At 34.0% G+C, this 12500-nt stretch overlaps 1 protein-coding gene and 1 pseudogene across 1 annotated transcript; one reads left to right on the top strand and one right to left on the bottom strand.

Moving 5' to 3' along the window:
• Positions 1 to 4701: 4701 nt before the first annotated feature.
• Positions 4702 to 5656, bottom strand: LOC122584293. Its single transcript, XM_043756502.1, has 2 exons — positions 5593 to 5656; positions 4702 to 5213 (listed from the first exon to the last, which is right to left on the bottom strand). The coding sequence occupies exons 1-2, from the start codon at positions 5654 to 5656 to the stop codon at positions 4702 to 4704; spliced, it is 576 nt and encodes a 191-aa protein (XP_043612437.1).
• A 4693-nt stretch (positions 5657 to 10349) lies between these two features.
• LOC122584285 lies at positions 10350 to 12235 on the top strand (annotated as a pseudogene).
• The last annotated feature ends 265 nt before the right edge of the window (positions 12236 to 12500 follow it).

Genomic DNA, 12500 nt, shown 5'->3' with positions numbered 1-12500 from the left:
ACTAAAATTTCATTAATACATAAATTCTTATTAAAACTAGAAAAGAAAATTAATTTTCATTCTTATCATTTCTCTCCAAAATCATAGAAATGATAAAATGTAAATAAATTTTTTTTTTCTTGTTTCATTCTCTATTACAAATTTCTATAAAATAAAAAAATCTTTCTCATTCCATTTATTTGCTTTCCATTTTACCTTACAAAACACTAGCTAGTGATTTTATCTATTTATAATTCAAAGAACACCTAACGAGCTAATGTCCTCAACGACTTTGAAAGAAACAGTTGGGAAGCTCGAAAAGATAGTCTCATTTATAGCTTTCCCAAACACCAACATACCGTAATTGCGACACCTTGTAGAACCTTCGTTTATTTTCATATAATGGGTAGAAACATGTATGGGGCGTTTGGTTGCGGAAAACACCTTGTTTTCCATTTCCGTTTTCCAAGAAAACATGGAAAATAGAAAACGCGTTTTAATCATAGTTTTCTAAGAATGTTTTCTAGGAAAAACAAAAACATGTTTTCCATTTTTCTATAGATAACTTGAAAACATCTTTTTCTTGTTTTCCATTTTTCATTTTCATTTTCATTTCATTGCTCCCCTCCCTCACATCTCTAATATGTTTTCAAGTTTCTAATTAGAACGCGTTTTCAAAATTTTTATTTGTTTTCTAGAAAATAAAAACTCCTTTCATTTTATAGAAAATTAGAAATAAAAAACTAGAAACATTTTCTACAATCAAACACTCCCGTAGAGTTGCGTCTTCTTCATCAAAATGCGCTAATTATCACATCAATTCGACTTTTTGCAGCTCTAGCCTTCACAACCTTATGAAAATAAGACGAAATGAAATCATTTACGCGTAACCAGTTCACCCTTAATTGCTTAAGAAACCTATCTTGAAGAGGAGGGCATCATTATAAGCCTTTAGGGGGGTAGGAGTGGAGGTGGGGAAGTGTTTGGGCCCAAGTCACCCCGTGTGGGCACACCACCGCCAGGGGTTGGGGTGGGGAATTGGGGTTGTTTCACCGAAGAGAGAGAAAACGACGTGGGGCCAAGCGCAGGAAAAGCAGCGAATCACATGTGGCCACGTGGCTGTTGATCACTCCCTACGGATAAATGTTACCATTTGTTTTTTTTTGTTTTTTTTTCTTCCAAATATCTCACCATCTATTTCTTTTATCTCACTATACAAATTCCAAACACCCCTTCTTTTCTTTACTATGCAAGAAACAAAAGCTATGTTGTATTTTACTGCATTTTTAACCAACACTTTTTTTAAACAAACAACACTTCAAATCCAAATAAAAAATAAATACCCATCACCAATGGATCCAAGGAAAACCAAAAGAAGTCCATTCAACAAATCAATATATCGCCAAGTTTCGTTGTTGTTTCATTCGAAAACTGTTGGACTTGTTTTTAGTTTTGTTGTTTTTTTTTCCAAGTATTATTATGTATTTTTTAATTATTAATGAATGTTTTTTTATGTTTTAAATTTATAGAGTAAAAATAAATGGAAATAAAAATGATGATTTGGAAATTGGGGTTGGGGTGAGTGGCGCCATAGTTTTGGGGTGATTTGGGGTGAATTGGGGAAGTTTGAGGTGGAGGGTTTTTATTGGAAGATGGTGATGTGGAAATTTGGGGAATTTTGGGGTTGGGGAAACCACTCCCACCCCCCTTAGATAACCGACTCCTTCTCCCATGACCATTAATTTCAAAACTCATCTTAACGTTTTATTTATCCTTGACCATCATTTCAATCTCTTTTAGCCTTTTTCACGACACATTTATAATTGTTATCACGAACATCATAACCACTACTGAAAACCAATTAGAAATTACTTGTGTATTTGTTTACATCAATCGATTGTTTATGTATTGAAAATGATCTTTCACCTAATTATTGGACATAAGGATCGAACTCTTGATATTTAAAACCCTTGATTCACCCAATTGGTTTATATTTTTAAAGTATGAATAGTATATATATTCATAAAAAAATAACGCGCCTCGTATCGCGACCACGTTTTTATTTTTTTGACCAGTCACTTTTTGCAATGACCTTCGCTGCAAAACAACGCCACGTCAGCTTTCACCTAACCACGGTTTAAATGGTTGACCGCTTTAAATTCACTTATTGCAGCGAGGGTCTCTGCAATAAGTCTGCCGGACCCATTTCGAAATAAAAGCGATCCACCCATCCATTCCATCATTTTCATCCGATTTTCATCTACAATTTCAACCAAGTCCATCCACCAAAACACCTCCGGCTACTAACAATCCGGCCACCACACACACCAAAACACCTCATATTTTAACAATCCAGTCCCCTTGTTGTGACAATCCGGCTACCATGAAGTTTTGGGATCATCACCCCGCCAGCCACCACCGCAGGCACTACACCAGCCACCGCCAGCCATCACCGTCGGTCTTACAGGGAAGTAGTATTAGCAGCGACATCTGGACTTTTAGGAGCCGCTATTTCCCGGCCGCCGTTTGATTTTCGGCTATCCTCCCCCAAATTCCAGCCAGCCACCGTTTGAATTCCGGTCTTCCTCCCCCAAATTTTCCAGGCATCTCAAATTATGGTATGTATTTTCTGCTTTTTGATTTTTATTATATGTTTTGATAGTTAATTGATTATATTGGTATGTTAGTATAATATTAGTTTTGTTAGGGTTATTAGTTTAATTTAGGATTTTAATAGGGTTGTTAGTATAGTTAGTTTTGTTTTGTTGATAATTTAGTGATTGTATTACAATGTTTAGTGATTTGTTAGGAGCCCACTAATTTGTTAGTTTTTTAGGATTATTAGTTTACTTGGGATTTAATAGGTTGTTAGTATAGTTGGTTTTGTTTTGTTGATAATTTAGTGATTTGTTAGGAGCCCACTAATTTGTTTTATTAGTTATTTGTTAGAATTCTTAGTCATTAGTGTTAGGTGTTTTAGTGTTGGTTAGAATATATTGTTAGATGAAAAATTACGTAGATTAAAATTTGTTAAAAATTGATTAAAATAAATAGCCAAGATTATGTTAAAATATATGTATCGAACTAAATACCCAAGATTATGTAAAAAATTGATTAAAAAAAATTACTTAAAACGTATAAAAAATTAGTTTAACAAAAATATAGATAAAACTATATATAAAAATTAAATTAAAAAATATGACGTGTAAAAATTTAGTTAGTTAAAATATATTATAGAACTAAATAGCCAAGATTATGTAAAAATATTGATTAAATAAACTACTTAAGACGCATAAAAAATTAGTTCAACAAAATATAGATAAAACTATATATAAAAATTAAGTTAAAAAATATGACGTGTAAAAAATTTAGTTAGTTAAAAAATATTATAAAACTAAATAGCCAAGATTATGTAAAAATATTGATTAAGTAAACTACTTAAGACGTATAAAAAATTAGTTCAACAAAAATATAGATAAACTATATATAAAAATTAAGTTAAAAAACATGACGTATAAAAAATTTAGTTTGTTAAAAATATATTATAGAACTAAATAGCCAAGATTATGTAAAAATATTGATTAAAAACACTACTTAAGACGTATAAAAAAAAGTTCAACAAAAATATAGATAAAACTATATATAAAAATTAAGTTCAAAAATATGACGTATAAAAAATTTAGTTAAAAAGTTAATATAAAACATAGATATAAGTAAAGTATATTAGTATAAAAGAATATTAAACATTACGTACAAAAAACATATAAGTAAACTATATTAGTATACAACACAAGTAAATATATAAGTAAAAATAATAAGAATAAAATTAAAAGTATAAAAGTAAATATATTGTATAAATGAAGTTCTAAAAATATTATAAAGTTAAAAAGATATATATAAAAGTAATAAAAAAATTAAGTTATAAAGTTAACTAAACGTTTGCATAAAAAGTATATAAAAAATATAATTGAAAAGATATATAAAAAGTAAATAAAAAAAGTTACATTGAATAAAATATTTGATAATTTGGATCTTTCTTAACCTTGATCATTTTGTTATATGTATATGTGATAATTTTGGATCTTTTCTTAAACTTCATTTTGTTACGTGTTGAATAAAATTGTCAGAACTTAAATCTCGAGGCATAGGGCGGGTCATCAGGCAGATGGGTACCCAGGCGTATGACTATACGCATCTTACAGAGGGACAGACACGTCTAGAATTCGACTTGAACAATGACCCACCTCAGACTAGCCAGAATTCCTCCTTATTTGAGGAATTATTTTAACTATGCTAGTTATGCACAGACTCCTTTTCCTCCTCAGCCGGCCCAGCAGTTGCCCACAGCCCTCAATTCTCAGCCAGATCGTATCATGTCAACTTGGATGATGATGATGAGGTCAATGATGCTCATCATTAGTATTTTGTGGTTATGAACAATATATTTTGTGTCGTATGAATTATGTTTGTGGTGTATATGTGTTTATCTTTTCGGATGTGTTGATGATGATGCTCATAATAACAAAAAAAACGTAAAAAAAATGCCTAACTATATAAAAATAATAACAAAAACAACAAATATAGCTATAGAATACTTCAACTATTATTAGTAATCATGATAACAATATAAGTAAAAAAATACATCAACTATATCTAGTAATTATAATAACTTATTACATACGTTAAAGAATTACAAACAAATAGTTATACAATATAAGTAAACTATTCAAGGATATCATATCCCGTAGGTGCCTTATTAGCTTGAATGTGTCTGTGGTACTCAGCTAAACGGTCTCTGTACTTCGGATGTCTTACCCAGGCCTGCGATGCAGGTTTATCATGTCCCCAAGCTGAGGTGTAAGGCATTGGGCAGTCCTTGTCTAAAAAAACCGTAACAAAATGTGTGGACCCCGATACTAGGGCAATGCATATCGGGTCGTCTATGTATAGCTCGCCTGGCCCCTTCCAAAAAGGAAAACATGTGATCTCCTCTAGACTTAAACAGATAATTATTACACCCAAAGCATTAGACAGAAGCATGGCGCAATATGGATTCATCATCCAGTAATCTTGTGGGCGACCATTTGGATAAGACTTTGATAGCAAAGTGTGTATGTGTTTAGCGTCACCATCGAATGCACCCTCATAGTATCCGCGTTTGGACTCATACTCCTCTAGCATTAGTTTGCGAATCCACTCGAACTTCAAATGCTCGTTTTCACCCAAAGCAACAGCTAGTGCCCGAAACCAACATTTACTATCAGACTTACATTTTTTATATTGACAACGTATCTTTGAAAGTACTTAGGGAGTTGCCCTAAGTAATGACTCATGTCAGTCGATGTTGACTCCGTCTGGAAAAAGTTGTGTGTAAACGGTTTAGGGTGTTCTGTGTATTTTGTGTAATGGGTGCCAAAAATAATTGATCAACGAAGCTATACGTTTCTCTTGCGTTTGGTTATTCTGGTCTTCGAAATAACTTTGTGTGTCTGCGAAACGTGAATCGCTACCCACATACGAACTATGTCTGCCACTTTGTCCCAGTATAGTTTTTTATAAGGTTTGCCAAAGAAATCTGTATTTCCCGGGATGTTAAACTCATAACCCACATACCCACTTTGCCTGCCACTTTGACCCCAGTATACTTTGTTTCGTCTACATTGTCTGGCACGTTCATTGTTAGGCCCACATAATTACTTTGTCTCCCAATTTGACCCCATTTGGGCTGGCTTTGAGCCCAATTTGAATTAGTTCCACATGATCACTGTGCCTCCCACTTTGAGGTGATTGTGATTGGCTTTCAGTTTCATTGAAGAAACGTGATTGTGTTTCTGCGAAAAAAGAACTGGTGCCCACATGATCACTTTGTCTCCCACTTTGAGGTGATTATGGTTGTGTGCTCACGTATTCACTATGTCTCGCATACTGGCCTTCTCCAAATACAAATGACGGTTGCGAAAAATGATCGGGAGAACTCCCCCATGGACTGGGTATCCTGAAAAATCGGTCAGGAAAATTGAACCGACTTGGATTTTTGAAGACCGGAGGGTGCTGTATTGTCGCTGGTCTGTTATGTTCGGGCACCTGCAAAAAATAAAAAATCAATTAATTACACTTAGAAGTATACTAACAAATAGGGGGCAATTAAATATAAGAAATCAATTAACTGTAGTTCAAATTATGATCCGACATACTTGAGGTATATTTTTCTTTGACCCGATTGGTCTTCCACGTTTATTCTTAATAACAGAAGGGTCCTTAATTTCGTTCTCCCCGAATAGACGATATCTTTTAATTTAGAAATCCAGTTTTTGCGATTTGACTTCGGTTGTTCCTTAAACTGGACTTTAACATCCTCTACTAATTCGTCGATAGCTTCGTCATCGTCAGAGTCTTTTCGATGATCATTGTCCGGTAGGCATGTCGACGGTGTCAGGTCTAGCTTTCTCCAAAAGTCATTTTGTTATGCACCTCACCACGTTTGCCTACATTTTTGACGAAAAATAATTACAATATTTGTGCATTTACCAAAAAAAAAACATCAATACCTATATTCAGTAAACTTACTATAATGCATGTACGCAGCTAGACGGCAGGCACATGGAAGGCCACAACTAATCCACACCTTACACCCGCACTTTCTCAAGTCTTTACCGATCTCATTTTTTAATCATTAATTTCATCGACCATTATATCAAGAGCTGTCACAGATACAACACAAAGCAGGTGTTTCAAACATGGGTAGTTGTGTTTACTGTCTCTATAAATCCTGCTTTCCTCTAGTTGGCCCTTGAAATCTGAATCTTGTCCGAGGAGGATATCTATAACACATTGAATTATTCTTTGAAATGTACATCTCCCCTGCAACTCGGACTTGAGGAGTGAATGCTCAGCCTCAACTCTGTTGGTAGTTGTAGTTACGGTAGTTGAGGTGCTGATCGACCCAAAGGACACAAACTTTTCCTTGTACGGGAAAAGCCACTCCTTCTGCAGGTACTTGTAAACCTCTGTCAATTTAACATTTGGTTAGCTTGTGATTTACCAAAAGTTAAAAAATAAAAAACTTCATGTGCACTTCACTTACTGTCTAAAAGGGGACCCATCTTCTCTTTTAAATTTTTCGTTCTTGGTGTACTCTTCTAGTGTGCGGGACTCGCAAAGTTTTTTCACCATCCGTAAAAATGCCCTCATTTCCCTCCCCTTTTAACGATGGCATGCTAAATTTGTCTATGTTCCTCCACATGTGCACTCTACACAGTAAATGGTATGCTTCCGGCATAACGGTTTTGCATGCTTTCATTAGCGCCAAATCCCTGTCCGTGAGTACACGCGCACAAAACCCTTCACCTAACGTCGACTTCAAACACTCCAACACCCATCTATAACTATGCTCTTGTTCGCTTATGATAAACGCATATGATATGCTAAAGGTCTTGTTTGTTGGAGTGACACCAACGATCTCGACCAACGGCATGTTGTAAAAATGGTTTTGTACGTGGCGTTTATTTGGATAACATAAGGAAATTGTAAGTCCACCTAACAAGATGTACACGAGATCACGATATAACAAGATATAAAGTTAGACAATAATAATCTCAAGTTATATCAAGTAACCCGATTGGCAAGTAAATCGAAACTAGATAGGACTAGTTACAATTACGATCCAGATAATGGATAAGAGTAATAAAGTATAATTGCTTGAAACTATATAAATTACTAAATATAATCAAGTATTATGGTAATGAGTCGAGATGTATTTTCAATGTATTTATTTATTGTTTATAAACAAAATACAAGAGTTGTTGCGGAACAAAGATAATTACACTTGTGAAAGTATCTAAACAACCCAGAAATACAAATGATCTATGTAACGAGGAATTACTCGTAAGAATACTTAGAGTAATATCACACGTTGCAATTGCCAAAGTTCCAAGCAATATTGCAAGTGTGAGAAGTCTTATATTTATAGGCAAACATGTCCTGATGACATGGCAATATGCCGTACTAAATATGGTTGGATGGATTCGTGGGAAATCCATAACATGCTTGTTAAGGTAAAGTATGTAAGTTTCTTGATGTGACTTGACATACTTTATTCCCAACCTTTTTGCTAAACTTTCCCAATCCCAGGTTGATAGTAATTAACCGAGTAAAGGTAGTTAAAGCTGCAAAAAGACTTTCCTCGTAATCAGTGAAAAAGTGTTGTAAGTACTTTTCACTGAGCCTCTTCAGATTCAACTTCAGGTAAGATCTTCTCTGAGCTCTGCTTCTGAGATGATCTTCTTCCTCAGTCTTCAGTCTTTGACTTCCGTCTGAACGTCTTCAGTGTTGGTTGATTCTGAATCTGAAGTGAAGCTTCAGTGAGCTATATTCTGAATGACTTCAGAATCCTGAGCAAGCTTTCTTCACTGAGCTTCAACTATTTTGAACAAATTATACTTAGTCGATTCAAGATATGTAAATTTGATATAATAAACCTGCATTGGAGTGTTCCCATGTTTTTCGGCCGCCTTCTTCCGCATAGCTTTTGGAAATAGTAAATGTCTTCGCTGCGGGTCAAGTTTCCTGAAAATCTTTCAGTCAATAGCTTTAACATCTTACGGGGCGTAGTACCGCTGATATTCATCTTCTAGAAATGATCTCTCATCTTCAGTCAACCTTCTTGCGTACGCGTAACCCTCCAGATTCTCAGCTGGGTAGTGATTATGTGTGTCGTCTATAACAGTTACCCTCCAACCAATCAAACGGCCGATTAATCTAAAGGGGTACTGACATTTAAGTGTCTTTTAACGAGCCCGCTTATCATATCATCCATTTTCTCAGAAAGATTAAAGACTATCGTCACTTTATTTTTTACACCAGCTAAGTTGAAATTTGTTCGTCGTTTGATAAAACATAACCAAGCTGCAATGCTGTACTTTTGGCCTAGTTGAACAATTTTTCGTGTGAATGGAACACCTAAATTAGTTTTTTTTAATTTAAATTATCATTAATTGTATACTTATAAATATCTAACATTTTAAATATGCAATAAATTTAACAACGAAACACAAATTAAATAGTACTAAAATATAAATTGTTTAATGATATTTGGTATAAAAAGTAAAATGATTTCTTTTAATGCAAGTATTCTTTATATTAAGTGGGAAAGTAAGTGATTATAAAAGTTAACAAGGATACCTGATCGGTGTGGAAAACCCTAGCGTTGTAGTCAAAATGAGGGGTCGCCTCTGGTATCTCAAATTCTTCATCAGGTTCTTCTAAGTGAAGCTCAAAACCTTCTGCACCCATTTCGCCCCATATACTTTCAAATCCATCTGAAATATATACATATACGTAAACAGTATGAAAAATTCAATGCTTAAATTTTTTAAAGATTACAAACGAACCTTATAACTAGTATATATATACTTACTATATTTAAACATTATATATATATAAAAACATACATATATACACCTATATCTATATATATAATGGAAAACATGAACATATACATATATATATTGAAAGCCTATAGAGAACATACCTGAAACGAAAACGATTGTGGTTTGAAAATGACGCTACGCGAGTTTACATATATAGAACTGTCCGTACACTGTGGACTTGATGGTCCACAGTATACGGGTATGTACGATGGACTTTTGCAGCGATCCTCGCTGCAAAAAGTATGGTCAGTTTACTAAAATATTGGTTGGGTCACTAGACTCCAAAAATAATTAAAACAAATTACTGTACGTATACTATTATCGTAGTGACTTTAAATAGTAATCATATCATATGACATGAAAACTAGTATTTACTTTTTGAACTTGGATTTCTCAAATTAAAAATTATAGTTGGACAGATTTTAATTATTAATTATAATTAAAGTTCAAAATTATAAGATTATTATTAAATGTTAATCATTGATCTGATTCAATAGTTAGACATCGATCAAAATTAAGGATCAAGTTTATCCAAGTAAAGTTATATTCGACCTTTGAAAGTCACAATCTTTTTTAATTGTATTTAACCAAAAGATAAATAATATAATGGTGAGTGGAAAGCACCATAAGTTTGACAAGAACTATTCTTACCTCAAAACCCATATGTGTGTTGCAGTATATTATTGGTAAGACAGTGATGGTCGACGTGAAACCTCCTATCTTTTCATGTCTCTCTCTCTTTTTTTTTTTTTCTCTCATATCCTATAGCTAGTACTTGAAGCTGCTTGCTTGGTGCAAATCTTTCTTTCTTCACTTTCAACTACTCTTCACTGTGTGTGTGTGAGTGTGTCACTACTACTCATCATTAATTAATTACACCTTCTTTCCATTGTGAGTAAATAAATAAAACTAACTACTTCATCATATAAAAGATATATAAATATGGGTTCTCTGGGAAATGGTGAATTCAAGAAAGCAACAATGTGGTTGTATCCAAAGTTCATGGGTTTTAACCTTCTGAAAGATGGGGGCATTCTGCTTGCTACTCTAATGGCTTTCTCTATATCTTTGGTGTATGTATACATCTCCCTCTCTCTCTCTCTCTTATATATATATATGTCCTCGTATATATTTATTTCTATGTTGTATGGTTCATGCATTTATAGCTTCAAGTGAGGCAACAACAAGAAACACTTTTCTTAACTTGCTTTTGGTTCATTTCCTTTTCATATAAGCTAGCCTTTTGTTTTGCATAACTAATTTGGTGGTTTTTTAATTTTTACATACTTTAAAGGTGTAGATAAAAAATATAACTGACACAAAATGGACCTAGAAAATGGCAAAATAAATTGATGAAAAAAATTGATGATCTTTTTTGTTGTTGAAGTTAATCTAGCATGAGTACTCAGAACAACCCAGTTTGTCAATAATAATAATTTAACAGTATTATAAACTTTATGATCATAAGATAGATACTTGAAATGAGTTAGCATATACTAATTTAATTTGCAATTAAACAACATTCTATAGTACACAATGCATGTTTGACTGACACGTTTTTTGATAAAAATTTATTGTTTTACCAACTTTTAACACCACTAAGTCACTATAGGAGATACTGCTTGAGATAGCAGGATATAATCATGAGTTCGGAAGTAAGACAAGTAACAAGGATTAACGTCCCAATAATAATAATAATAACTTTTAATTTTTTAGACCACCATAAACTTCTTAATTACCACTACTAAGGTGACCTAATAATTAGGCGTCATGTGTCCTATCATTATGTTACAAGAGGTCTCGGGTTTGAGTAAATAGTTTGGGGGTGGTTAAGTAAAGTGTTATGAATTCCGCTGTGTACATCTGAGTTAAAGACTTCCCCTCCTGGGAACATGAACATGAAAACCTCGTCCGTTTATAGGTTTGTCTGTGGATACGTAGATCAAAGTGAATGATAATTTGTGATTATTTTAATAGGCCATACTTGATCATTTGCTAGTGAATCTTCTAAATTATAGAAAAACAGTGTATTTTATTTTTTATAAGTACTAGTCCTAAATCTTTCTAAGTTGTTTGTCTTTTCTATTGGGGGAATACTGTATACAATGTTAACAAATGCTTTACAATTTGCTGTACTTGTAATAAAAGGGATGCTGTGGTGGTCTACATTTCAGTGATGTTCTTGTGCTAAACCTCGAAACCATGGCTTGGACCAATATAGCGACAACCGGTGCGGGCCCTGGTCCAAGAGATAGTCACAGCGCAGTCATAGTAGGCCACATGATGATCATTTGGAGGAACAAATGGCACTAAGAAGGTCAACGACATTCACATTTTGGATCTCTGACTCGTGAATGGACACGACCGAATTGTAAAGGAGTTGCTCCAACCCCCGAGAAAGTCACACCGCAACCATGATCAGTCACGATCGAATGGTAATATTTGGTGGCAGTGGTGAGGGTGATGCAAATTACTTAAATGATTTGCATGTATTGGACCTCAAAACAATGAGGTGGAGTTCGCCTGTACCAAAAGGTGATATTCCCGTCCCCAGGATAGTCACATTGCGGTTTTTGTATGCAATAATCTTTGTCTATGGTGGTGATTGTGGGGATCGTTACCGTGGTGATGTTGATGTTTTAATGTCGACACATTGACTTGGTCAAGGGTACGTAATATGAGCTTCAACTAATTTTTCGTCTTTTATCAGTTAAATTTGTTGTAAAGCGCAAACTGAACAAACTTTTTCGTTGAATGTTCAGTTTGTTGTTCAAGGAGAATCACCTGGGGTTCGAGCAGGACATGCTGCGGTCACTATCGGGACAAAGGCAAGCATATCATATATTGTAGGATATTTAAAATTTGACCCACTTACAATTGATCAATGGCTGAATTTGGTTAATGTTTGATCTATGTGGGACAATCACATTATGTAAAAAGTTAGATGAGAAGTTAAAATAACAAGTAAATGCTATTAAAATAACTATTGAGACTATTATTGAAGGTTAATAGGTTGTGCTATTGCATGACCCACCCACTTTGCCGCCTCTACCTAATTGACACTGGATTTTGCTAATTGAATCGTCATTCAAG

This window comes from Erigeron canadensis, unplaced genomic scaffold (assembly GCF_010389155.1).
Source record: "Erigeron canadensis isolate Cc75 unplaced genomic scaffold, C_canadensis_v1 Conyza_canadensis_unscaffolded:20, whole genome shotgun sequence".
Classification (NCBI taxonomy): Eukaryota; Viridiplantae; Streptophyta; class Magnoliopsida; order Asterales; family Asteraceae; genus Erigeron; species Erigeron canadensis.
Note: the sequence above shows the minus strand (reverse complement) of the source record. Positions and strands in the feature narration are given on the sequence as shown.

What these genes read in the sequence shown, in the direction of transcription:
- LOC122584293 (XM_043756502.1), bottom strand. Translation starts at nt 5,656, where the DNA reads ATGAACGTGCCAGACAATGTAGACGAAACAAAGTATACTGGGGTCAAA. An exon ending in CAAAGTGGCAGGCAAAGTGG is followed by an intron (nt 5,214 to 5,592) that starts GTATGTGGGTTA and finishes TTCGGGCACTAG; the next exon opens with CTGTTGCTTTGGGTGAAAAC.